The 24,767-nt window shown below is 46.5% G+C and overlaps 1 protein-coding gene and 1 long non-coding RNA gene across 2 annotated transcripts in view; one reads left to right on the plus strand and one right to left on the minus strand.

Moving 5' to 3' along the window:
* RCL1 (RNA terminal phosphate cyclase like 1) overlaps nucleotides 1-1,438 on the minus strand; it is a 61,997-nt gene extending 60,559 nt beyond the window's left edge. Inside the window, exon 1 of the mRNA XM_006268890.4 lies at nucleotides 1,200-1,438. Coding sequence (XP_006268952.1) covers nucleotides 1,200-1,335 — 136 coding nt within the window. The 5' untranslated portion in view covers nucleotides 1,336-1,438. The remainder of the gene's footprint in view (nucleotides 1-1,199) is intronic.
* A 46-nt stretch (nucleotides 1,439-1,484) lies between these two features.
* Nucleotides 1,485-16,422, plus strand: LOC109280836 (uncharacterized). Its single transcript, XR_002087287.2, has 4 exons — nucleotides 1,485-1,681; nucleotides 12,289-12,411; nucleotides 14,981-15,110; nucleotides 15,251-16,422. It is a non-coding gene; the product is annotated as an uncharacterized LOC109280836 (long non-coding RNA).
* The last annotated feature ends 8,345 nt before the right edge of the window (nucleotides 16,423-24,767 follow it).

The raw sequence follows: 24,767 nt of genomic DNA on the forward strand, positions 1-24,767 counted from the left end.
CGTATCTGACAAGGCTGCAACACCAGAAGCTGCCAAAAATAAAGGGCTGTTTTCTCACCCTCTGTTTCTGGAAAGAAATCTGTCAGCAGTTGCTTAAGGTTTCAGGGGCAAGTTCCATAGAAACATATGGGGGGGGGGAGGGTGGGAATAAGTAGAAACAATACTTCTATAATAAAGGACCTTATGTTTCATCATGTCCTTAGTAAAATGCCTCCCTTTCCCTTGCCAAGCAATCATGTTATCTGTATTTATTTCCTACTGACTTGCACTGTATTTCACAATCCCTTCACCTCACTCATCAATTTGTTGAAACATTTCACAAGAGACTAAGTGCAGTATATAAGGCCAGAGCAAGCTCACCCATCAACATACCCTGTTATACTCTGCTGAGAAAGGGATTGGAAACAGAGCTGGTCCATCCTCGCTAGGATGCAGCAGCTTAAAAAAAAAAAAAAATGAGCTTGCTTGATTTGCCAAACCTTGCTCCCCTCAGACTGCTGTTGCCTCCTGGATAGCTCCCCTGTAAACTCAGAGACACTTTATGTTCTGGGAGCCCTAAGAATCCTTGAAAACATGTGCTTGTCATTTGTTATGGGATGGTTTGCATAGTGATCCTGCCTCAGGCAGGGGGCGGGGTGGGACGAGATGACCTCTGGGGGTCCCTTCCGGCCTGACTTCTCTATGGTTCTGTGACAAGATACAGCCCTGGGAGAGCACTTCGCTGGCACATCCAACTCCAACACTGCTGCCAAAGCACGCATAAATAAACAAATATGAGAAAATACCCTCAGGTCCTCGGTGGCACCAAAAGCTACAAGCCATGAAGTGCCCTCCCTCTCTAGGGCTGCGCAGTGTCTGGATCCCGGTGTGCCCATTGCAACCACAGGGGGGTCAGCTACAGCTCCATGTCCCTGGCATCCTGATGGGGTTGAGGGCAGGCTCCGCTCCCCGCTGGGGAGAAAGTGGCTTCCACCCGGACACACACAGCTGCATTTGGGATGCGGCGCCTCCTCCGCAAGCGCCTCTGGGAGTGTCCCTAATGCTGAGCCCACATCCATGCTGCTTCCAAGCAGAAACCCAGCCCAGCCTCCCCTCCTCCCTCACCCACACCCTCTCCGCTCTCAGTCCAGCCGCCGCCCCTGCCCCCAAGCAAGCCACCATATCATGCCCAACCAGCTGCGCCCTGGGCAGGCAGATACCTCTGAGGCCGGGATCCTCCTCCTTGGCCCGGATCTGGCGGATTTTCACCGGCCTCCCGCTCAGCGTGGCCAGCACCAGCCTCTGCCGGAGGAAGTTGCAGCCCACGTAGCTGAGGGAAGGTGACTGCCCCGCCATGATCCCGCCGCCCAAACAGGCAGGCAGCCGTCCCCGCCGCTGCTGCGATCACGGCGGCGACGCCAATGCCCCGCGGTGCCCAGCGCGCCCACGTGGTTTGGAACAGGAAGATGGAACGCTGAGACAGCGGGGTCAGAGGGGAAGGGGCGGGGCCTCTGCCGGAGCGGCGTTGGGGCTGGGGCTCCCGTGCCTCTCTGCCTGCTCTGGCCCCGGGGTGGCAGTGCTGGCAGCAGCCAGGGCACGGCTCGGGAAGAGTCCCAGAGGAAGCAGGACCCCGCAACAAACCCCAGCTTAGCGAGGGCGGTGAAAGCAGCAGTGCTTCCAGTCTGCATCAGAATCCTACAGGGTTTGGTTTTTATTATTTTGGAAATGTTTTCGTGGTCCAGGTCAAATTAGCCAGATCAATTCTGAGTCCTTTAAACGCCGTATGTGGCGCTGCAACCGGCAAGTATCCTCCTTCAAAGACTCTTCAGCCTGGGGATTCAGATACTTCCAAATCCATGGCAGGCCTAAACCCAGAGGCTTGGGGTTCAGATGCCCCCTGAGTCTCACTTGCCCTCAGCCAACGGCCACAGGAGCAAACTAGGGAGGACTCTCCCATTTCCATAAAGTTGGCAGGTAGCCGAGATGCTCCTGCTGGAAGCTGGCCAGTGGGAAGCTAACTATGAGGCTCTCATAGGGAGTTCAGTCCATATCTGAACAGGGGTGCTCCCTCCACTACACACTGCCATTGAAATCCATTTTGGCTTGGGTATCAGAGTGCAGTGACTACACTTGATCATATTGGTCTGGTGTCAAGAAAATGCTCAGGCACAGCTTTAAGGTACATTTAAAATTAAGTGGGCTTTTTTCATTAGGGTGCTTTCCTGGTAAGAGTGGTACTAATTAATAGCAAGGGTAGCAGTAGCAGGGCTAATGAAGCACGTCTTAGTCAGGTACAACTTCCCAAGAAAAAGAAAAACCTCTTAACACTTGCTTTCATGTGTTTAAATCCTTTGGTCAGAATAAAATAGTACTGGGTGTTACAGTCTGTCTTCACTGCTCTGCACAACCATAAATAGGCCAGGCCTATACAGTTAACATGAAGAGGCACTTTGGGGGGGTGGGGGAGGAGTACAAAATGGGAAAAAGAAAGTCAGTAGGGATTTATTATTGATTCTCTTTCACAATCCAAGAACTAGGGGCCACACAATGAAATTGGTAGGTAGTAAGTTGAAAACAAAGAAAGTTCTTTTTATGCAGCTTGTCATTAAAGTGTGGAACTCATTGCCACCAGATGTCATGGAAGCTGACAGTTTAGCCAGATTCAAAAAGGGATTAGACAGATTATTGGAGGAAAGGGGTGTCAGTAGGTATTGAGCATGGGAGATAGGGGTACAGTCTCTGAATTAGAACTTCCTAGACCTTAAGTAGTGGAAGTTGCAAGTGAGAGAGGAACAGTGGGAGGAAAAAAACCCTGCTCATCCCTAGTTTGCCCTCCCTTTCAGCCTCTACTTTCTGCCACTGTGTGACGTACAATACTGGGCAAGATGGACCTATGGTCTGACCCAGTAAATGGCAAATATTATGTTCTTAACTAATAACGTTACATTGTGGCTCTTGTGAATAATCAATTCACATCCTACAATTTTATTAAAGTCATTATACATTGGTTGGACTTTATTTACTCTCTTGGATGGCCTGTTCAAACCTTGGGACCAGACCTGCAGTGACTTGCTATTCTTTCTTAATTGTCTGGGGGTAAAGCCTTGTCTCTGCTACTAGTGTCCTAGTCAGCAAAACAGACAGTGGGCTACAGCGGTACAGTAATGTGCTGTGGACTCTAGTTAGGAGTAGGACTGTGTGAAGCTTCGGTAACCGATTTGATTCGGAGGAGATTTGGCCCGTTTCAGAGGCTGAATCTCCGAATCAATTCGGAGGCTTCCAATTCGATTCGAAAAGGGTTCGGTGCCAATTCGGAGATTCGGCCATAGACTAAACAGGCATCAGTCTTCACCACGCTGGACATAGCTGCCTTCAGCTGGTAAGTCTGTTGTGGTGGGCAGAAGGGGGAGGGAAAGAGTTGGGGGGGAGGGGCAGATCAACACCCCCACAGCAAGGGGAGGATTGGGGCTGGAGCTGGGACAAGCTGCCCAGCTGAGGCAGGGGGACGCAGGACTCAGGGAGAGGGGCTTCTGCCACTGCGCGCTGCTGCATGCTTCTGGTCTGGGAGGTCATGGGTGCGGGGACGTGCCCCAGGATCTGCAGGGGCACAGCTGGGCTGAGCTGTGCTCCAGGAGGCTAGTTCCAGCTGCCTGCCACCAGGCTGTGCTCCATGGGGTGGGTGGAGCCAGGGCTGTGCTCTGGGTGGCTAGACCCAGCCACAGCCTAGCACGCAGCCCTGGCTCCGCTCACCGTGCAGAGCGCAGTGGAGCACTCCTGCCCTGCTGGCCTCTCCCCTATCTGGGTGCATGCACCCGGCCCCATGCCCTGCCACTACTTGCCCAGCTGGAACGAAGCCGCAGTTTGTCCGAGAGGCATGGTGAGGCTGGGCAAGTGGTGGGAGGACATAGCCCCCACTCCCAGCACCTTCTGCCGCCCATCTGGAGCGCAGCCCACCCCGCACAGATCTGGGGGCACATGCCCACTTCCATGCCCTCCTGAACTGGTGGCGTGCAGTGGTGGAAGCCCCCGTTCCCAAGTCCTGTGCCCCCCCACCCCAGCTTGGTGGCTTGTCCCAGCCCCAGCCCCAATCCCTCCCTTGCTATCGGGGAGTTGATCTCCCCCACACACCTCTTCTCTCCCCTCTCTGCCCCCCACAGCAGACTTACCAGCTGGAGGCAGCTGTGTCTAGTGTGGCAAGGACTGCTGCCTGTTTAGTCTATGGTTGAATCTCCGAATTGGCGCCAAATCTTTGGGGCCGAATCGAATCACTCTCCCTCTGAATTGGTAGAATCTCAATCAAATACTTGCTGCTTTGTACAGGCCTAGTTAGGAGAGTGCAGAGATAGGATTGGAGTTCCTTTAAAAAAAAAATCTTGTGTGGGATGCTCTTAAAGTCATTCAGCAATGCACCATGCTTTATTTGTGATTGTGTTTTTGTGGCTCAATCCAACCTTATTTAGTTGAGAGCCAGCTGCTAATGTCTGCCTAAGCCTGACTGTGGTTACTAAACTTCTTGAGGCATTAAAATTGAGAGACTGGGAGAGAGTAGTTACTGTCACATACCTGAATTGTTCTTTAATGGTAGTGTTGACAAATATTGTGTTCAGTGGGAATACTAATGCAGGTGACATTTTACTCACATAAGGAAGAATTACAGAATCTGATCTTTAATTGTGATGTGACGTATTGATTCCTGAACCTAGGGCCAAATAATTCTCTCATCAAAATGATCCACAGAATGGAGCTATTGGTTCCATCAGGTTTTTACCAAAAGAGAAAAACTGTCCACTAAAATTTAACTTCAGCCTCCACGGGTTTATCTCTAGAGACTGTCAGCTTACTGTAGATTCAGCTCATCTCAGGTAGCGGGGTAATGTAGAAGGATTGTAAGGCCTATATAATATTTGCTAAAGGGCTCTTGGGGATTCAGATAAGAGATGTTGTGAAACATCATTTATTTTCACCAGAGTACTTGACCACTTTTTTGAAATTTTAGATCAGTGTTTTTCATTACTGTATTGTGTGTGACTGAAGGACTAGCATCTTCCTATTCTGGAAGGACATACATTCTCTGAGAGTTAAGCATCAAGAATCATGTTGCCAACTAGCTACTTGCAAGGAGAAACAAACAGCTGAGAAAAGATTTTAAATACAAAATAAGCGGATTGCTGCAGATTATACACAGAAAACAAACCAACCCCAAAACAGCTCACACCATTTATAAGGGTAGTGATGGTAATAGGGACCTTGGAAATACAATACATAATCCTCCAAGCAGAATTATGGATGGAATGCCTTACCTACACATTAAACCAATCATCACTGTCAGACTAGAACATCTGTTTTTCAGTGGCACGGAACAAAGAAATAAGGAAACAGTCTCATCAACTTTCATGACCTTTGGTGTTTTTCTTAAAGCCCAAGCTCCTAGACTCATATGACTATGTTAAAATCTTATTTTTTATTGTAAAAGGAAATTTCCAATCCTTGTGGCTACAAAGGCCATTTTGAAAATATTATCTGATTATAACCCAAGGGATGGAAACTAGAAGCAAGTAACATGAACCCAAGGCATATTCTTATAGGTTGAGCTAACGTTCCTTGAAATCATTGGGTGTAACAGACACGCACTTGGTGTATCTACATGGGATACTTTACTGTGCATTAGACTACTCTAATTAATCTAAATATAATATAATCTAATTAGTCTAACGCTCAGTAAAGCATCACTGTCTACATGTGTGCTGGAGTTGTGCATTAAATTAGTCTAGTGCACCATTTGCTGGTATCAACAAATAAAAGTACTATCTCAGGCGTGTCCAACATGTGGCCCACCAAGGCATTTTCTGAGGCCCGCAGTGCTGCGACGGGTAACTAAAGTAAACACTGTTTACTTTTGTTCTCATCCCTTGTCCCTCCCCCAGCCCCTCAGCAGCTTCCTAATGGCTGCTGAAGGGCTGGGGAAGGGACAAGGTTCTCACAAGCACCACGTCAGCTTGATGTTGCTGATGCATTGCATGTGGGAAGAGAAGTAGCCATTTGCCTCTCGGGACAGGATGAGCCCAGCCGGAGCAGGAGGGGGCTTAGCTGCACTTTCCCCCTACCTGGGCCGATCAGTCCCGAGCGGCACGTGGCTCCCCTGCAAGCTGCTAGGGACGGAAGGAGCCCAGCCGGGTCTGTGCCGGCCAGCAGAAGCGGCAGCAGAGCTGTGTGCTGCTTGGGATGGGACGAGCCTGGCCAGAGCGGTGGGGGCTGAGCTGCGTTTTCCCCTGCCTGCACCAGTCAGTCCCAAGCAGCACATGGCTCCGCCGCTGCTTCTGCTAGCTGGTGCCGACCTGGCTGGCCTCCTCCCGTCCCCAGCAGCACGTGGGAAGCCAGCACTGGGGGGCCTCGGCAGGCGGGGTCCTGGCATGACCTCTGCGGGGCGAGGTGGCAGGAGCCGGTGTCTGCTGGACCCTGCGCTCCGGCCTTGCAGCGCTGAGGCCACCGGGGCTGCGTGTGTGGGTGGCCAGGCACCACGGTGAGCGGGGCTGTGCGGGTAGGTGGGTGAGGGGCTGCGGTGCAGCAGCTGCCTCACTCCAGCCCCCCTCAGGCAGCGCTGGCTCATGGGGCTGTGCTGCTCGGGGGATGGAGATGTGGAGCTATTTATTTCTCTGCTTCAGTCTCTGGGGCAGTAGCTGGCTGGATGCAGAATGGGTCCCTCCTGCCCCTGCCCACCAGCAGCTACCATGAACCTTGCAGTAACAGGCAGGTGCAGTAGGGCTACACAGGCAGAGTCTCTTTGGCCCAGGACAGAGGGTGTTTGAATATGGCTCGCCAGCCCACTGGGTGATAAAAAGTTCATGATCCGGCCCCACATTCAAAAAGGTTGGACACCCCTGTACTAGAAAAACAGCACATTAGGTAATGCACAGTAGTGCATGTGTAAATGCTGACTAGGAGCAATTTTGCTCCCAGTCAGCCCAGGCTGCAGGGGACCACTGATGCCTGGCTAAGCCCCTGTACTGGGGGAGCTGTGCCTGCTGCAGGGGCAGCTGTCTCCTGTCCCTGTGAACATATGCATGGGTCTGGGAGAGCTGTGCTGGATGCGGGGGAAGCTATCTCCCCACCATGTGGTAATTGTCAGGATGGGTCCCAATCCCCATGTGGCTAGGAAAGCTATGCTGGCTGCAGGGGCAGCTGCCTTCCTACCACGTGGGGATATGGGATGATCCCCATGTGATGGGGAAACAGCTGCCCCGTAGCAGGCACAACTCTCCTGGCCCCATGCACATCGGGATGGGCCTTTGTGCCCTCTGCCAGTCACCAGGCTGGTACCTGGGGGAGCCTAGAGATCCCCCTGGCTGCTGCAGGGGGGCAAAGAAGAGTAAGAGCAGCCCTGGACCGAGCTGCCTCATTGGGCGCAAATCTGTACCCGCAGTACAGATGTATTCCTGGCCACATCTTACCGCACCTTATTTTACTGCGCAGTAATTTTACTGTGCATTAATTGCACATGTAGATGCACACACTGACGACTAACAGATATGCTCCTTTGGGGAACTAGATAGCTAAAGCTGTAGCAGTCACCACCCAAAATATAGGCACATGTGGATAGAGAGGTTTTGCTGGGCATTATTTGGCAGTGGTATTTACATCTGTCTGTGAGAGAAGGAAGAGAAGAAGCAGAGCAGCTGAGAGAATCAGCAGGAAGCCAAAGACATGAAATAAGCACTGGGAAGTTGGCTCAGAGAAAACCCTAAAAAGAAAGCTATTGGGCTTGGAATTGAGAGCAAATCAACTCTCCTGCTGTTTGATTTCCCTTAATACAGGAGGACTGGAACTGTGTACATTCTCTCTAAATACATAGGCTCTCTCCTCAGAATGATAAATGACTCCAACACCAGTTTCTGCCCCTAACCAAGCAATCTGTTGGACCTCATAATTGTGCCAACTACTAAAGTCAGAAAGGGGTAACAATATTAGTTTGCTTTTAAAGACAGCCTCCTGGTTATTGAGGCCAGACTCATGACATTTAAATGCTGGCAATAGCAGTAGAGCTATGTCAGCAGGGAAAATAGCAGAGTGAGAAGTAAATTAGTCCTGGCTGCATGGGGAAGAAGAGAGGAAAAGTCAATGTACAGAACAGAGGAATAAAAACATGAGCTCTGGGAGGAGACAGAAGGCATGGAGAAGAGAAGCAGCACTTTCAGAGCATGGATAATGGAAAGAAGATGACAACTGATTTTATATGGTGGGATTATAATTCCAAAGGATTCTGGTTATATTATCAGTTAAAAGAATAAAGATCATTTGGTTGATGCAGTCACCAGAACATTTTGCTGGATTTAGTGTCAGAGAATACTGTTGCCCACACTCATAGTTATAATTTAACATCCATAGCCTCTATTTAGTTAGATAGAAAAGTTACTCTTTGGTATGGTGTGATAGAAAATAGCCTTACACTGCAGAAAGTGTGAAGAATACTTGAATGGGTTGCTGGTAACCAGTTAATATGGCTGTACTGTGCTCATTACCCAAGTTAGCTTTGACAGAGTATGCAAAACCAACCAGTTTTGTATCAGAACTTGATGATTTCTACAGTCCCACATTCTGCAATGTAGACATGATATATAATATAAGGTACTAAGTGGCAGCAACTGCCACCTCATAAGAGTGCTTAGCAACATGTGCGAATGATACCACAGTAACTCATTGCTTAGCATCACCTCAGGAGGTTATTCATTTTTTGGATCTACCTTTAGGTATTTGTCCAAATATCGGCAACAAAACTACGTCAGTGGAAAACCTAAAAAAAGTAGCAAGGTTAATCTTTTCACTCCCACAAAACTAGAGTGCAAGTTTTGTAGCCATTTTCCTTATGATGACTAGTGAGATTCACTTGCATTGGTGTCAGCTGAATAAAAGTGTTCACAATAAGCTGTCCTATAATCAATTTAGCAGCACAAAATACTGGGTCATCTTTCTAACTCATTTGAAATGAGTGGAATTGAAGCAGGATTGAAGCTGGTTCATGAACTTCTGGATTTCTTTTTATGTCTTACATTGAGGCAGAGGTTAAAGGAATGGCCCATCTGAATGACAAAGAGTGTGACATCCTACAGCTCCTATAGGTGGAAAAGCAAGACAAGTTGTAGTATAGTTCCACCTCACTTGTCCCACCATATTGGCAAACTCTTTTGGTGCTTCCTTGCTGATTATTACTTACCACTTAACTGTTTACAGAGCACTCATTCCATGATCAAACTCCTGATAAAGTTGCAATATATTCTGAAAGAGGGATATTTATCACTCTTACAGCAGCAATTGCATGCTCAATTGCTGACAAATTGGTGCCTTGGTCATAAACAAGAAGCATTTCTGTATTAGGAAAACTCAGAGATTTGGTTTTGGTAGCATAATCTTTCAGCCCTATTCAACACTCCCCTCTGCATCATCAGCGTTGCACCATTTATGCTTGACCACTTTGCAGGTAAGGAGGCAGAGCAACACAGAACATTGCTTGGTCACCTGCTAACAGTATAAACATAACAATGTTTCCAGCTCACAAGTGAAAAATAAATATTAAACCTGCTTTTGTTTAGAAACTTTTTAGAAATGTAATGCTTTCAGTATTGCACATAAATCAGCCCCATGTATTTAGGTCCAGTTTTAGGAAAGCAGCTATTACTTTGAATGTTAAGTCAGTAACTACCTTGCCCTTACAAGATCAGAACAGAAAATCAAATAATCAAGGAAGCAATCCAAAGGGTTAAATGCATTAAAAATACTAAAATAAACACTTAATTGGAAAAAAAAATGACTCAGTATTTTTACTGCAAGCACAAAACTGCTGCGAGCACAAATGTCAAACCTGTAAGGGCCCTGACTATAGGCTGATCGTGCATTCAAGTAAAGTGCAAGTATTATGATTCCTTTATAGGAAAAAAATGTAGACGTATCATCAATAATACAGTATACCTGCTCCATATGCTTTTCTTTAACCATTCTATAGTAGTATGGAAGATATAACCCTGAGAGAAGACAGAAGTGGATTAAGATTATGTTTGTTCCACCTGGAATTTGGGCCTGCTCACAGCTGAAGTACCCTTTGGCATAAATTAGGGAAACTCTAAGGGCTTCCCTAGTTTATAGTGGCCTTTATGATGACCTGCTAGGGCTGCTCTGCAGTCTAGAGCAGCCTGGCATCTCTGTAGCACTGAAATGCTACAGAAATGTCCTTTTTAACCCAGACTCAGCCCATTCTACCCTACTTCTCTTCCAGGATGTACCTTATCTTGGAGGTTGCGTTAAGGGCAACATAAGCCTACATTCAGAAATTGTGTGTCATTTGTGCACCAGATGAATGGTTCTTATGCTAGAACAATATATGGAGTATCATTTTCCATGAATTTCCATGGATTTCCCTCTCCCCCCACCAAAAAAAGATCTCCCTTACAGGATTAACCAGAAGGGACTTTTCTATACTAGGATTGAAACAATGTTAGCAGCAGCAGCTCTGTGTTGGGCACCTCCTGTTAGCATAGCTTTCTTGAGTAGTACACATTGGGCTTATGATGTTCTTCTCATTTTTGTTATAAAACTATCCTCCAGACATTTCTGGGGGGGGATCTATAATGATTTGGCTAGCATGGGTCTTGGAAGAGAATTTGGCCCTCCCTTTTCAGGGAAAATAGCTTCTGAGTAAAGCTGTTAGGGACAAGAGTATAAACATCATAGCCACAAGCGGAGCTTCAGATGTAGTGGGGGAAAAAACAGACCATGTGTTTGCTAGAACAGGATGATTATTGATCCCTGAGGCCTATGTATACCATGGATTGCAGACTCATCTGTATAGAAATGCATTATGATATTTTTAAAAGGGACTCTTATATAGTGCAGCTCCATTATACTTTTCTCTTATGCATTGAATTTTTCCTCGATTTTGTTTCAAAATGTGGGCATAATGCTCTTTCATGTCATGAAGTCTGACGGCATCTTCTGATCACCCTGACACCAATTCTGCTTTTCTCTTAGCTGCTCTACTGGATGAAAGCTCATGAAAAGTTTGAAATGAGATTTCTACAGAGTTAATCTTCCTTTCCCCCATATGTTGGCTCCTGCTAAGAACCATTTTTCACCTGTTTAGTCACACATTCATTATTGTGCTAAAAAGCATTTCAAATCTATAGTGACAAAGACACCACAGTAGGCACACAATAAGGACTTTTATCTGTCTCACAAAGATCTCTTTGGAATAAAATCAATATCAGAGATGTTCAGGTTTCTTACCCAGTAAGAATCCACATCTGATAATTGGTGCTAAATCGTAAGTGGTACATGGGTTTTTCACATCCATGGTGATACTTTTATTTTCATGAAGTACTGAGAAGAAGGATTTTTTTTAACAATCTGCACATAGTAACACTGATCCAGCTATGTAATTCAAGTACCACAGTGTAGAAACCATCTGGGACTCCATGGAGTATATCTGGAGAAAACTAAAGAAACAGCAGAAGTTTGTCTACTGACCTTCCTGAGCTGGAGAAGACTGAGAAGCAGGAGAGGAATTTGCCTGCTTTCTTTCCTAGGCTGAGCGCCAGGGTAACATTGGAGAAAGACTTACCTAGGGAGCTCTGAGCCAGAGTTAGAGTAGGATGAGTCATCAGTCCAGAGGGTCACGAGCCATCATTTTGGTGGCCAGTCATTGACTGCTGTCCTGGCAGGAAGCTGACCACATCCCAAACACAACCTTAACACCAGCAGGGCATATATTAATGTACTTGTGGACTGTCCTGTTATTTATACCTTGCTTTGAGGTTGCTTCCCTGTTCCTATCTACATTTGGCTTCTGGCCCAAGCTACCATAGATGGCCACTCATGGTCTGGTTTCTTAGACTTCCTTAGAGGAGTGGGAGCCCTCAGCCAGGTGAAGGAAAAGCTCCACATTAAAGAAGCTCCCTCTAGGAAAAACAAGGACTGCTGTGGCTTTTGACAAAGAGGACTGAAGAGCACTAGAGGTGGAGGGACTGGAATTTGAGGACTCTTAAGGCTAAGTGGGCAATAACAACTCTTTCCATGGCTAAGTAGAAAAATGGCATTCCTGTAAAACTGACTTCAAGGGATACTGCTTGGGCAGCAAAATAAACTTGTTCCTGAGTAGATTACTTCTCCAGACCCTTTTACTTCCACCAAACCTGGAGCCTGTTAAGCTAAGTACAGACAGTCAAAAAAAACCTGAGGCTGAATCAATTCAATCCTGGCAGGTTACTTTAAGCTGTGTAGATTGAACCAATAAGCAAGTGAACAGACATTTACTTTTGATTCCAGAAATGCAGCCTCATGCCTGCAGTGGCCCAGGCCAGAGGCCAGGAGGTGTTAGAGAACACCTTCCTGCTTGGGTGGAGAAGACAGCTTGAGCCAAGGCCAGCCCGCCCACCCTGCAAAGGAGAGGTTTGTGGGGGAAGCGACAAACATCCTGGGATACTGGGGGACTGAGTTAACTTGAATCTGGAGGGGATCTGGGACAGAAGTTCAGTAAAACAATTTAATCTAAATCAGTTAAGTCTGATACTACATCCATCCAGGTTTATCTTAAACTGGTTTTGGCTATTTTGAAAGTGGTTTTTGCACACTCAACTTCTGTTGTGTTACATATTTAAACTGGTTTCTGATCACTTATACTGGTTTATGTGTATTTTCTGTCCCTAGCCTTACAGTCTAAAAAGGTTTCTTTCTTGTTAGTTTCTAAGTGCCACAAAACTGGCATTTATTTTCACAATGCAAATACATTACATTGGTTTGTTATAGAACTTACTTTGGAAGTCATTCAATAATCCTGGATATTATTGAATGACTTGTTAATTGGCTGACAATGGTAGAAAAGTTCTAGTTTGACATATTCCAATATGGGATCTTTCAGAGCATAAATTGGAATTAATAGGCCATGGCTTTGATCTTCAAGGTCTGTGAGCAATGCCTTAACTGAGGCAAAAAAAAATATGCTGGATGTAGTTTGAGAATGTTTGTAGGTAGACAAGTCCTGCTCTGTAGCCAAGTGGCCCTTCAAATACTTCATGGGTAAAACTGGTCAAGTTTTTTGACAGAGCGGTTTTTAATTGAAAAATGCTGTCTTGTCAAGACTGAAATATTTAATAAGAACATCTTGAATTCAGCAGAAATATTTCAAGATTTCATTTGGACAAGGTCAAAACATTACATTTAGACTTGCTTTTGCAAGATTGTTTAGACTTTTAAAATCAGTGTTGCCTCCCTGTAACAAAGAATCAGGTTTTTGTCCTCTTGCTCTCTTGGCAAGATGCCCTGTGGGCAGTCTAGTCAAGGTGAGAATCCTGTAATTAGGATGAGTGTCATAAGCCTTGCCTTCTGAGATGTATGGAGCCTTTTGGCACCATGCTCATTGTGACATCCCTGTAACTAGGTTTATGGGCTCTACCATTCTGGCTGTATGCCTTGTGAGCAATCTAGTCAGTGTGACAACCCTACAGTTAGGGGACTGTCGTAGATTTCTCCCTTGTAGGGTACAAGATGCCCTTTGGTATTTGAACAGCATGATGTCCCTGGAATTTGGGTTAAGCCCTGCACTTTCCCTTCCCCTCTCCCGCTTCACACCACACTTTAGTTTAGTAATTGGATTGACCAGTTTGTATAACTGGGGCATTAGTTGCATCCCTCCCTGAAGTACAGGTAAGTAAGACCACTTTGAATACAGGGGACTCACAGGGCTTGAACCTCTTCCTGTTATCCTCTTGGCCAGGGGTGGGCAATTATTTCGGGCGGAGGGCCGCTTACTGAGTTTTGGCTGCATGACAGGCAGCCAGGGGCAGATAAATAGTTTCATAGTAGCTAGGGTCAGGAGGGACCTGAACAGATCGTTTAGCCTGACCCCCTGCCACAGGCAGGAATGAATGCTGGGTTCACAAGACCCCAGACAGGTGATCATCCAACCTCCTCTTGAATTTGCCCAAGGTAGGGGCGAGGTCCACTTCCCTGGGAAGTTGGTTCCAGATTTTGGCCACCGTAACTGTAAAATATTGCCTTCTGATCTCTAACCTAAACCTATTCTCCATCAGTTTTTTACCATTGTATGAATTTTCTAAATTTTTTAGGGGCCCCGCAGGCTGGATAGAATGGCCTGGTGAGCCACATCCAGCCCGCGGGCCACATTTTGCCCACCCCTGCTCTTGGCATATGCTACTTCAGCTAGCTAGTTGGACTGAGCATCCTATAGATAGGGTACAGGTGCCATCAGCAGCTAAGTATTGTGTCTCTAAGAACGTGTAGCTGGAGCCCTGACCCTGCATTCTCCATTATGAATGTTCAGGATTTCTGCAGGCAAGCTTCCTTGTTTCTATCTCACCGTTTTGTTTTGTTTTGTTTTGTTTTTTGAGGCAGAGATTTTGCAGCAGTTGTTGCTAAGTTCCAAGAGAGGTCCCTCTACCAGTTTTGGGACAAATGACAATCGTTTGTCGCTGACTTGAAAAATACATACCCATTCATGTCATGCTGCCCATAATCATCTCAAGTCTGATGGCTTTTGGGTTAAGAATTTTGAGCCATGAAATGTAACAGTTTTTCTAGGGACGAGTTTTTTTTTTTACTTTTGATTATGTTGCCTGCTATTTTATTTCCTTAGTATTGTGATATTTTAAATAGTATGTGAGAATTAGGGGGGTTTTGTTTTGTTTTGTTTTTTAACACTTGTAACACCTTCACTCAGTCTTCAAGGGTTCTGGCCAAGTTTACTTCTCTGCCTACAGTGAATATGTAATCCTTTAGATTTTTCTTCCAGTTTATTGTTGTTTTCCAGCATTTTGTTCATTAGTAACTTTTATAGGAAAACGCATTGTAAAGTAAATTTAATTAAACAGTCTTTTCATTCTGGCCATTTTTAAGAATCTATTTTGCTTCATCTAATCTTATAAACTGTCTGTTGGTATTTTTATTGCAATTTTAAAATTTAATTGGGATTCTTTCGAGTCTGTAGTGTACTTTTTTTCAGCCTCTAGAGGATAATTGAACAAGAAGAAAGCATCCAGCTAAAAAGGAAATAAAGAGAAAGACAAGGAATTGTGGGCAAGGAGAGAAGATTTACATGCTGAAGTGTAAAACTGCAATTATGTATTTCATATGTAAGTCATATAACAGTTTCATGGTAAATAATAATTAAGCTTAAATAATACATTAATACATTTTCTTAAGCAATGTTAAATACTCCTTATTTATCTTATGAACAATATTGTAACGAAAAACCACTTCCTTGTTTCTTCAGGTTTATATGACATTCATCGTGCCAAGTTAAGTGCTTTGGAAGGATAAATATGACTTACTAGCATCTGACTCATGATACCAATGAATATTAAAGCCAAGATGCAACAAACAGCCTAACTCAGTTATTTGTGGCACATTAAGAGAAAGTTGCAATTCATCACAACAGATGACTGAAAAACAGTTCCTGCTATAACTTTTTACAGTCACTATAACTACCTCTGCTAGTAGCTTGTGTGATTTCTCAAGAAAATGTATCTTATATGCTGATTACTAAAGCATTCTCTGCGTCATACACTCACATTCTGGTAAAAAAAAGGGACATGTGTTTTTGGTTTAATTTATGAAACTTAATCTTTACCATTCCTTCCTAGTCAATTGCTTGGGAAACTGGGCTTTATATTCCTCAAGTAGTTTTTCTGACAGTGGTAAATCTTTGCCTACAGTAAACTGTTCAAAGCTGAAGAACCATTAAACCATTAAGAACCCCATAAAATGAAGATGTATGATGGCCATCCTGAAGAGGATGTTTCAAAATCAGGGGCCTAGGGGAACACAGCTGTTCTCCTCTGTCTTAGCCCTCTACTTTTGATACCAATGCAATGCTATGAATATAATGTCATGTGAAACTGAACTCAATTTCTAATTATCTTCAGATGCTGGTCAGTTGGAAAAGATCAACAGAACTGAAGAATTACATTCTAAATGTTGTTTCAAATATAAGTAGTTTATTTTACCTAGGCCACTACTTGGCTTTATCTAACATTTTCCAGAAATATTTAAAAAATATTTCTGAAGGTGGCTTAAGACCATTAATTTTTCAACTGCATACATAAGGTATATTTCTACTCTTACTAAGATTTTTTTTTCTTGCTGGCTACTTAGGAACTGTAAATGCATAATGCTATACCGTTACAATTTATGACTCTTGATAAATAATTATTTCCTATTGGAAGCTGCATTTTAAAGGGAAGGACTTGCTTATATTTTGGATAATGCATATTTTAATATTTTTTAAACTCTGTATTACAAACCTGTAATAAAAGAAAGCAAAACTAAATGTTTGTCTGCATACTAGCAGTTGGCATTGTTGGCATACCCTCCTAACTTCGTAGCTTTCAATTATTTACTCTGCCTCTCCTGTCACACCAAATTGAATTGAACATGGAATTTTAACTCCCAATGAATTGTGTATATGCATACCTTTTCATAATGTGTATTTTATTATAAGTAACGACAGTGGTATTCTACAGTCTTGTTTAAGTGCTATTTTTAAATGTATAACTTTTGGATGTTCAAGGGTGAGGATTGTATGGAAGTTTTGTCAGCATCTCTCTATCAAATGTTAATACTGTGACTATAGAACTGTAGTGTATTGTGACTACTTTTTTGAGAGATGGTATGAAAACTGGATACGTTGGTGTGACTGGTTGAAAACTACAGATAGTTTTTGTCTGTGTACATGATTTTAGTTGTGTATATGGCAAAGTGAAGTTTGCCTGCATTGTACTATTTAATTGGTGTGAAAGTTAATATAGGATTCATAGATTCATAGATGTTAGGGTCGGAAGGGACCTCAATAGATCATCAAGTCCGACCCCCTGCATAGGCAGGAAAGAGTGCTGGGTCTAGATGACCCCAGCTAGATACTCGTCTAACCTCCTCTTGAAAACCCCCAGGGTAGGGGAGAGCACCACCTCCCTTGGGAAGCCCGTTCCAGACCTTGGCCACTCGAACTGTGAAGAAGTTCTTCCTAATGTCCAGTCTAAATCTGCTCTCTGCTAGCTTGTGGCCATTGTTTCTTGTAACCCCCGGGGGCGCCTTGGTGAATAAATACTCACCAATTCCCTTCTGTGCCCCCGTGATGAACTTATAGGCAGCCACAAGGTCGCCTCTCAACCTTCTCTTGCGGAGGCTGAAAAGGTCCAGGTTCTCTAGTCTCTCCTCGTAGGGCTTGGTCTGCAGGCCCTTGACCATACGAGTTGCCCTTCGCTGTACCCTCTCCAGGTTATCCGCATCCTTCTTGAAGTGTGGCGCCCAGAATTGCACGCAGTACTCCAACTGCGGTCTGACCAACGCCCTATAGAGGGGAAGTATCACCTCCCTGGACCTATTTGTCATGCATCTGCTGATGCACGATAAAGTGCCATTGGCTTTTCTGATGGCTTCGTCACACTGCCGGCTCATGTTCAACTTGGAGTCCACTAGGACTCCAAGATCCCTTTCCACCTCTGTGCCACCCAGCAGGTCATTCCCTAGGCTGTAGGTGTGCTGGACATTTTTCCTCCCTAGGTGCAGCACTTTGCATTTCTCCTTGTTGAACTGCATCCTGTTGTTTTCTGCCCACTTGTCCAGCCTATCCAGGTCTGCCTGCAGCTGTTCCCTGCCCTCCGGCGTGTCCACTTCTCCCCATAGCTTTGTGTCATCTGCAAACTTGGACAGAGTACATTTCACTCCCATGTCCAAGTCGCTGATGAAGACATTAAAGAGTATCGGTCCAAGGACCGAACCCTGCGGGACCCCACTGCCCACACCCTTCCAGGTCGAGACCGACCCATCTACCACGACTGGGTGCAACCCTCTAGCCAATTCGCCACCCACCAGACTGTGCAGTCATCCACATCACAGCCTCTTAATTTGTTCACCAGTATGGGGTGGGATACCATATCGAAGGCCTTCCTGAAGTCCAGGTATACGACATCCACCCCTCCTCCTGTGTCCAGGCGTTTCGTAACCTGGTCATAGAAAGAGACTAGGTTGGTCAGGCACGATCTGCCCGCCACAAACCCATGCTGGTTTCCCCTCAGCATAATTTGCCCTGCCGGGCTCTCACAAATGTGAGCCTTGATAATTTTTTCAAATACTTTACCAAGGATGGAGGTGAGACTGACCGGCCTATAGTTGCCCGGGTCCTCCTTCCTCCCCTTTTTGAAAATGGGGACCACGTTAGCCCTTTTCCAGTCCTCCGGGACTTGGCCTGTGCGCCACGAGCATTCGAATATTCCCGCCAGTGGCTCTGCAATGACGTCGGCCAGTGCCTTCAGCACCCTCGGATGGAGCCCATCCGGGCCTGCCGACTTAAAGGCATCCAGTTCTTCCAAGTGACTCTGCACCACCTCAGGATCTACGCATGGAAGTCTGGCGCCTTGCTGCTGTCTCTCTACAACCCCAGTGAGAGACTTGTGCCCTTCGCTTAGGAACACTGAGGCAAAGAACTCATTGAGGAGTTCAGCCTTGTCCCCCCTATCTGTCACCAATTGCTTCTGCCCATTTAGCAGGGGTCCTATTCCTCCCTGGGCCTTCCTTTTACTCCCTATGTATCTAAAAAACAATTTCTTGTTGTCCTTTACTTGGGTTGCCATCCTCAGCTCCATGGTAGCTTTGGCCCGCCTAACTGCCTCCCTACAAGCACGAGCAGAGGAGGTATATTCATCTTTAGTGATCTCACCCTGTTTCCACTTTTTATGTGCTCCCGTTTTGTCCCTTAGGCTGCCCTGGATTTCTCTGGTCAGCCATGGAAGCCTCCTGGCCCCTTTCCCTCTTTTGCCTCGCTCGGGGATCGTCTTGCTTTGTGCCCAAAGGATCATTTCCTTTAGGCACAGCCACCCTTCTTGGGCACCCATCCCATCAAAACTCCTACTCTGCAGTGCTTCCTTGACTAATCGCCTGAGTGCAATGAGATCAGCTTTCCTAAAGTCTAGCACTTTCACCCTACTAGTTACCTTACCCACTCACCGTCTTATGTTGAATTCTATTATAAGGTGATCACTGTCTCCCAGATAGCTACCGATCTGGAGGTCCCCTATCATGTCATCTCCCGTTGCCAATACCAGATCCAGTATGGCATTCCCCCTAGTGGGACCATGCACCTCCTGTGTCAGGTGGAGGTCCTGTACACAAGTTAGAAACCTGCGTGAGCAATGGGACCTTGCTGTCTGCGTCTCCCAGCAGATGTCCGGGTAGTTTAGGTCCCCCATGACTACCGCCTCTTTAGCTTTTATGGTCTCCGAGAGTTGCCTCAGGAGCCCCGCATCTATTTCTTCCCCTTGGTGTGGGGGTCTGTAACAGACCCCTACCACCAAATCCCTTTCTCCTTGCCCCCCATGTAGCCTAACCCACAATCCTTCTACTTCCTCAGCCTCGGATTCTGTCTTGATGAGAGTTGATGTATATTGCTCACTGACATAAAGTGCAACCCCCCCCCCCTTTCTTCCCCGACCTGTCCTTTCTATACAATCTATAGCCCTCAATATGTACCGCCCAGTCATGGGATGAATCCCACCAGGTCTCTGTTAGCCCCACTAAGTCATAGGTGTTTAGTGCAAGCAGGAGCGCTAGTTCATCCTGCTTGTTCCCCATGCTCTGGGGATGGGTGTATACCTTTTGTGAAGTCTTAATTTCAAGATCAATAAGTAGTCAGAGTCTCCCTGCTTATGCCAGTTCTTCCTGTCCTACATTATTCTAAGCCCTGAGATGAAGAGTGTCAAAGATTTCAAATATTCTGAGGGATATTCAAGAGTTTAGCATCTTGACAGGGCCCTGAGAGTTTCATGGAATTTTCATAGACACTAGGGCTGGAAGGGACCTTGGAAGATCATCAAGTCCAGCCCCCTAGCCCAGGGTCAGGAAGTCAGCTAGGGTCAAAGGATCCCAGCAAGATAAGCATCCAAACGTTTCTTAAAAGAGTCCAGATTAGGTGCTTGCACCACCTCTGGAGGGAGTCTATTCCACGCCCGGGGGGCTCGGAGAGTAAAGAAGTTTTTCCTTATGTCCAGCCTAAAATGGTCTTGGAGGAGTTTGTGACCGTTGGTCCTTGTCATCCATTGGGGTGCTCTGGTGAACAGGCGTTCTCCCAGATCCTGATATACTTATAGGCTGCCACCAGAACCCCCCTGGGCCTGTGCTTTTCCAGGCTGAAGATTCATAGATTCATAGATGTTAGGGTTGGAAAGGACCTCAACAGATCATCGAGTCCGACCCCCTGCATAGGCAGGAAAGAGTGCTGGGTTTAAATGACCCCAGCTAGATGCCTATCTAACCTCCTCTTGAAGACCCCCAGGGTAGGGGAGAGCACCACCTCCCTTGGGAGCCCATTCCAGACCTTGGCCACTCTAACTGTGAAGAAGTTCTTCCTAATGTCCAGTCTAAATCTGCTCTCTGCTAGCTTATGGCCATTATTTCTTGTAACCCCCAGGGTGAGTAAAGCCTCACCAATTCCCCTCTGTGCCCCCATGATGAACTTATAGGCAGCCACAAAGTCGCCTCTCAGCCTTCTCTTGCGGAGGCTGAAGAGGTCCAGGTGCCCTAGTCTCTCCTCATGGGGCTTGGCCTGCAAGCCCTTAACCATATGAGTGGCCGTTCTCTGGACCCTCTCCAGGTTATCCACATCCCTCTTGAAGTGCGGCGCACAAATTTGCACGCAGTATTCCAACTGCGGTCTGACCAGTGCCCGATAGAGGGGAAGTATCACCTCCTTGGTTCTGTTTGTCATGCATCTGCTGATCCACGATAAAGTGGCATTAGCTTTTCTGATGGCTTCGTCACACTGACGACTCATGTTCATTTTGGAGTCCACTAGGACTCCAAGATCCCTTTCCGCTTCCGTGCCACCAAGCAGGTCATTTCCTAGGCAGTAGGTATGCTGGACATTTTTCCTCCCTAGGTGCAGCACTTTGCATTTCTCCTTGTTGAACTGCATCCTGTTGTTTTCTGCCCATATGTCCAACCTGTCCAGGTCTGCTTGTAGTTGTTCCCTGCCCTCTGGTGTGTCCACTTCTCCCCAGAGTTTTGTGTCATCCGCAAACTTGGACAGAGTACACTTCACTCCCTCGTCCAAGTCACTGATGAAGACATTGAAGATTATCGGTCCAAGGACCGAGCCCTGTGGGACCCCACTGCCCACACCTTTCCAGGTCGATACTGACCCATCCAATACGACTCTCTGGGTACGACCCTCTAGCCAATTCACCACCCACTGGACCGTGCAGTCATCCAAGTCACAGCCTAACTTGTTCACCAGTATGGTGTGGGATACCGTATTGAAGACCTTCCTGAAGTCTAAGTAAATGACATCAACCCCTACTCCTGCGTCCAGGTGTTTTGTAACCTGGTCATAGAAAGAGACTAGATTAGTCAGGCATAATCTACCTGCTACGAACCTGTGCTGGTTTCCCCTCAGCATAATTTTTCCTTCCGGGCTCTCACAAATGTGAGCCTTGATAATTTTTTCAAAGACTTTGCCAAGGATGGAGGTAAGACTGACTGGCCTATAGTTGCCTGGGTCCTCCTTCCTCCCTTTCTTGAAAATGGGGACCACATTGGCCCTTTTCCAGTCCTCTGGGACCTGGCCCATGTGCCATGAGCATTCAAATATTCCCTCCAGTAGCTGTGCAATGACGTCGGCCAGTGCCTTCAGTACCCCCGAATGGATCTCATCCGGGCCTGCCGACTTGAATGCATCCAGTTCCCCCAAGTGCCTCTGCACCATCTCAGGGTCTACGCTTGGTAGTCTGGCGTCTTGCTGCTGCCTCTCTACAATCCCAGTGAGAGCCTTGTCTTGCCCCTCGCTTAGGAACACTGAGGCAAAGAACTCATTGAGGAGTTCAGCCTTGTCCCCCCTGTCCATCACCAATTGCTTATGCCCGTCTAGTAAGGGTCCTATTCCACCCTGGGCCTTCCTTTTACTCCCTATATATCTAAAAAACAATTTTTTGTTATCCTTAACTTGGGATGCCGTCCTCAGCTCCATGGTAGCTTTGGCCTGTCTAACTGCCTCCCTACAAGCGTGAGCGGAGGAGGTATACTCCTCTTTAGTAATCTCTCCCTGATTACTAAAGAGGAGTATATCTCTTGAGTCCCATGGCTTGCAGCCTCTCTTCATAAGGCCTATTCTCTCTCATACTCTCTGATCATGCACGTGGCTCTTCACTGGATTCTCTCAAGCTTCCCCACATACTTCTTGAATTGTGGAGCCCAGAATTGGATGCAGTACTCCAGCTGCAGCCTCACCAAGGCCAGGTACAGTGGGAGGATGACATCCTGAGATTTACTTGAGAAGCATCTATGGATGCAAGCCAGAGTTTTATTCGCTTTACCACCTGCGACATCGTATTGGTGGCTCATGTTCATCTTGTGATCAATAGTGACCCCCAAGTCCCTTTCTCCAAGCCCCTTTTGGCTGTGGTGCTAGGTAGCACTGCCGAGCCTATAAGTATGATGAGGGTTTTTTCCCCCAAGATGGAGTACCTTGCATTTTTCTGTATTGAATGTCATCAGGTTTCTATCTGCCCACTTACTAAGCCAATCAAGGTCAGCCTGGATCACCAGTCTATCCTTGGGTGCGGATGCTCTATCCCATAGTTTGGTGTCATTAGCGAACTTGGCCAGCCCACATCTGACACCATTATCTACATCGTTAATAAAGACATTAAAGAGTAAATAAAGATGTTAAAGAGTAAATAAGTTTGAGGGAGTAAACCCGGATCAACTCTTTAAAAATGTAATAATTGTATAAAGCTGTGGTATCAGGTAGAACCTGAACAATGACTTGTATTGAGAACTCCACATTTTTATACTAGTAATGAACTGTTCTGTATGAAGATTAGTTTGCTAAAAACACACTTTGTGGTAAGAATTTGTGAAATAGAATGGACAATTTGCTAAAACTTAAAATAGCCCATGTTAAATTAATAGTTTAACTTTTTTAATATCATTATCTTGCTACAATTTTTCTTTGTAAGCCCTTACATAGTGTGACTAAGCCACATACATGTGAACAACAGTAGTGTAGCAAGGGCAGTGCCAGCAGTACACTGGCACCAGGTGCCCTTACACAGGGGGCACCAAATCAAATGAAAGTAATTCTAATAGTATAAAAGCCATAGTCTGTCTGTCTGTCTGTAACGCTTTATTTGCACCCTGATTGTCTGATGGAAACAACCAATCAGAGTGTGAATACAGTATTTGGACAGGAGGTGGTGGTGTAGCAAAGGGTGTCATGATGGTGGGGACACAGGGAATGGAGCGGGGGAGCACAGCTGGCCTCGCCCCCCCTGCCCTGCTCCCTGGAGGCAGCGGCAACGGAGCGGATGGAACGGGGCAGGCAAGGCCAGCTTCACTCATTGTTTCTTCAGGTTTATATTGCTCCTTGGAGGTGGTGGTGGTGGCGTGAGAGGGAGCGGGGTCGGGATGGCGCAGGAGGGGCGAGCAGAGGGGATGAGAGAAGCAGGCCTGGCCCCAAAACAGCAGCAGAGAAGGTGGGGGGGGGTGTACCGGGCCTGGCCCCAAAATGGAGGGTGGGGGGGGGGGAGCGTGCCAGCCCAGCCCTGAAATGGCAGTGGGGAAGGTGAGGGTGCATGCTGGGCCTGGCCTGGCCCCAAAACGGAGGGCATGGGGTGGGGTGTGCCAGGCCCAGCCTGGCCTGGAAATGGCAGTGCGGAAGTGGAGGGAGGGGAGGGCCTGGTCCTGCAATGGCAGCGGGGAGGGTGGGGGGGGGCCAGGCCTGGCTCTGCAGTGGAGTGGGGGAAAAGGGGAGCGGGCCCATCCCCAACCGGGGGGGGGGGGCAGATGCAGGCCTCTGTCCTTGCCCTCACCTCCCACCCATCATTCTTGATGGGCAGTTGGCCAGTGTTACATAATAGCGTGTAGGTGTGGCATGCTGCACATGACATTCACCAGGCACCAAAATGCCTGGCTATGGCTTTGAGAACAAGAATCGGTTCTGTCTTTGGCTAAATAATGCAAGTTTATTTTTCTTCTGTTCTCTAGGACTGCCCCTTTTTGCAGACTACTGTGTGATGTTGAAATGAGGATGAGCACCTTGCTTCTGAGGTGCTGTCATGGAGCCACAAGCAGACACACTCTAGAGGATTCTCAGGCTCCCCTGAAGGTAGGCGGGTGATTTTCTGGAGGCAGTGAGCATTAGGGAGTGGTTAGAGAGCTCCCAGTGATGAGAGGGGGAATGGAGGGCCCTGGTTGAGGGAATTAGCTTTGACTGAGCAGAAGTTCACAGTGGGAGATTTTCATAGGAATTGTTATGAGGCTTAGGTGGTAGTCTGAGCATACGGTATGGATTCTGTCAATTTTGTTTTACAGTATGCTGTTATCAAAGCATTTGATCATTTTTTCTTTTTTAAACCATTTGCTCTTCCTTGTAGTAAATCTTTTTGTTTTCCTGTTACTTTACCTAAGTGCCTGTGGTAAATCCTGATTTCTGGGCATGCACGCCCACCTGGGCATACCCACTTGACAAGAATGGGGGACCAGTAAGCTTACACAAATCCAGGGTGTATCTCTGGGAGCACCTTCACACCCTAGGGTTTTCTCATAGATGCATATGTAGCAAAACCCCCAGTTATTCTTTTTTTGTAAATAGAAATACGTTCCCCTCCCTTCCCTAACCATTTCTGACTTTCTCTTTGCCTGTCTCTTCCTTCTAAGTAGCTATGATAAGACATAGTGAAGATAAGACATAGGATAAGCTCTTGTATTCTGCTGTTGTAACAAGCCCCTTTTATATTGTC

Source organism: Alligator mississippiensis, chromosome 3, assembly GCF_030867095.1.
Source record: "Alligator mississippiensis isolate rAllMis1 chromosome 3, rAllMis1, whole genome shotgun sequence".
Taxonomy (NCBI): Eukaryota; Metazoa; Chordata; order Crocodylia; family Alligatoridae; genus Alligator; species Alligator mississippiensis.